This window comes from Porites lutea, chromosome 3, assembly GCF_958299795.1.
Source record: "Porites lutea chromosome 3, jaPorLute2.1, whole genome shotgun sequence".
Taxonomy (NCBI): domain Eukaryota; kingdom Metazoa; phylum Cnidaria; class Anthozoa; order Scleractinia; family Poritidae; genus Porites; species Porites lutea.
Genome location: NC_133203.1, coordinates 48,726,366 through 48,727,888, shown reverse-complemented (window position 1 = coordinate 48,727,888; position 1,523 = coordinate 48,726,366). Strand labels below are relative to the sequence as shown.

The following is a 1,523-nucleotide window of genomic DNA, read 5'->3' as shown; positions in this document are numbered from 1 at the left end:
ATAGCGCTATCTGACTGCAGGATAAATTAGGGTTTTCGTAATACAGCTGAACCTCTCTACAACAGTCACCTTGGCCATTGTGAGAGGTGGCCGTTGTAGAGAGGTTTAAGCAAGAGTCAATGTAGGGACTGTCCGCCAGAAAAGTGGCCGTTAGTGGAGCTAAGCTCGACTTCACTTTTCCATTGGATAGTGGTGGGTAGCGCCATCCGAACCGTTAAACAACCGAGGTCTCGCGTGTTAATTGAAAAGTTTTCTCTTCTATTTATCTATTCTTCCAGCTTCGAACTATAGAACAAGGTTCTCAATTTGGAGCTGAAATTTCGTAGAGTGCACTCCGCTAGGAACACCTGAAGGAACACAGGCCACAAGAATAGGTGTCTTTCTAAAAGAGGGTCAAAGAAAATGGCTGTGAAAAACAACAGCGACTAACTCTTGAGTGTCCGCTTTAGGGAGGTCTCCTTTGAAAAAGACAGAGAACTAAGATTGATAGATTATGCTTTGTGAATTTACAAGTTATGTTAATTAAAAGACCGCGTGAGGCCATGTACTTATGCTTCAAAGAAAAAACAAATGAACAATTCAAACAATACGTAGTTTACTGTTTGGTTTTAATTTGTACAATATACACAACAATACAAAACTTGTTTATGTGAGGCTTACACCAAAATTTCCCGTGCAGATTAGCTAATGGAGAATGTGGTAAAATGGATCGATACGTACACTCGGCTTGCAAACAAATCACTAAAATCTCGGCATTCCACAATCAACGACTCTGAAAACTACTATTTACAATATACATTTGTCGTATGAATATGTACAAGTATGGAATACATGCTTGCCTCGCAATTTCCTTTACATGCAAGTAATCTCTATCGGTGAAATGACTCAGCTTTCAATTACTGCAACAGAGAAAAAAAAAAGACACTGCCTTTAAAACCTCCAACTTCAAAATATTCTAAGGGGCTGTAAGGAGGGAGGAAGATCCTAGAGGGCGGATCATCCTAGCGCCATATGTTTTCTGTATTCAGTTTACATGCAAAAAGGTTTTACTTGCCCCTAACGCTAGGATCTTCCTAGCTGAGAGGTTGGAAGATCCTAGTACCATGTAAACTGCTTTCACTAGGAAGATCCTAGTATTAGGGACAAACCGCACAAAGATGGCGGCGGCTCGTTCGGTGGTTCAGTGGGTAATCTTTACTCGCTTGGTACGGAACGAAATTTCTGCATGTAAACCCAACGAAAAGTTGTTCCTCGTTCTAGGATCTACCGCCCTTCATGTAAACAGCTCCCAACACAAAGAAAAGCACACCCTGTGCACACCCTTCAAACAAAACCAGGACTCATTAGAGCAGGGATTTTTGTTTATAAGCCGTGCTTAACTACTGTTCAGCTGAAATTTTCACAATAACATTCATTTGAAAGCATGAAAATAAAACTTGCTTAGCATGCACTTTGCCTTTCAACCATCTCATAACAAGATTGTTCAAATTTGTAACTTTGAAGAAAGCGAGAAACTATTACAT

The 1,523-nt window shown here is 40.2% G+C and overlaps 1 protein-coding gene across 1 annotated transcript in view; it reads left to right on the top strand.

Moving 5' to 3' along the window:
• Positions 1 to 1,157: 1,157 nt before the first annotated feature.
• LOC140932430 (helicase POLQ-like) overlaps positions 1,158 to 1,523 on the top strand; it is a 23,258-nt gene continuing 22,892 nt past the window's right edge. The window contains exon 1 of the mRNA XM_073382041.1: positions 1,158 to 1,205. Within this exon, the coding sequence (XP_073238142.1) occupies positions 1,158 to 1,205 (48 nt within the window). The remainder of the gene's footprint in view (positions 1,206 to 1,523) is intronic.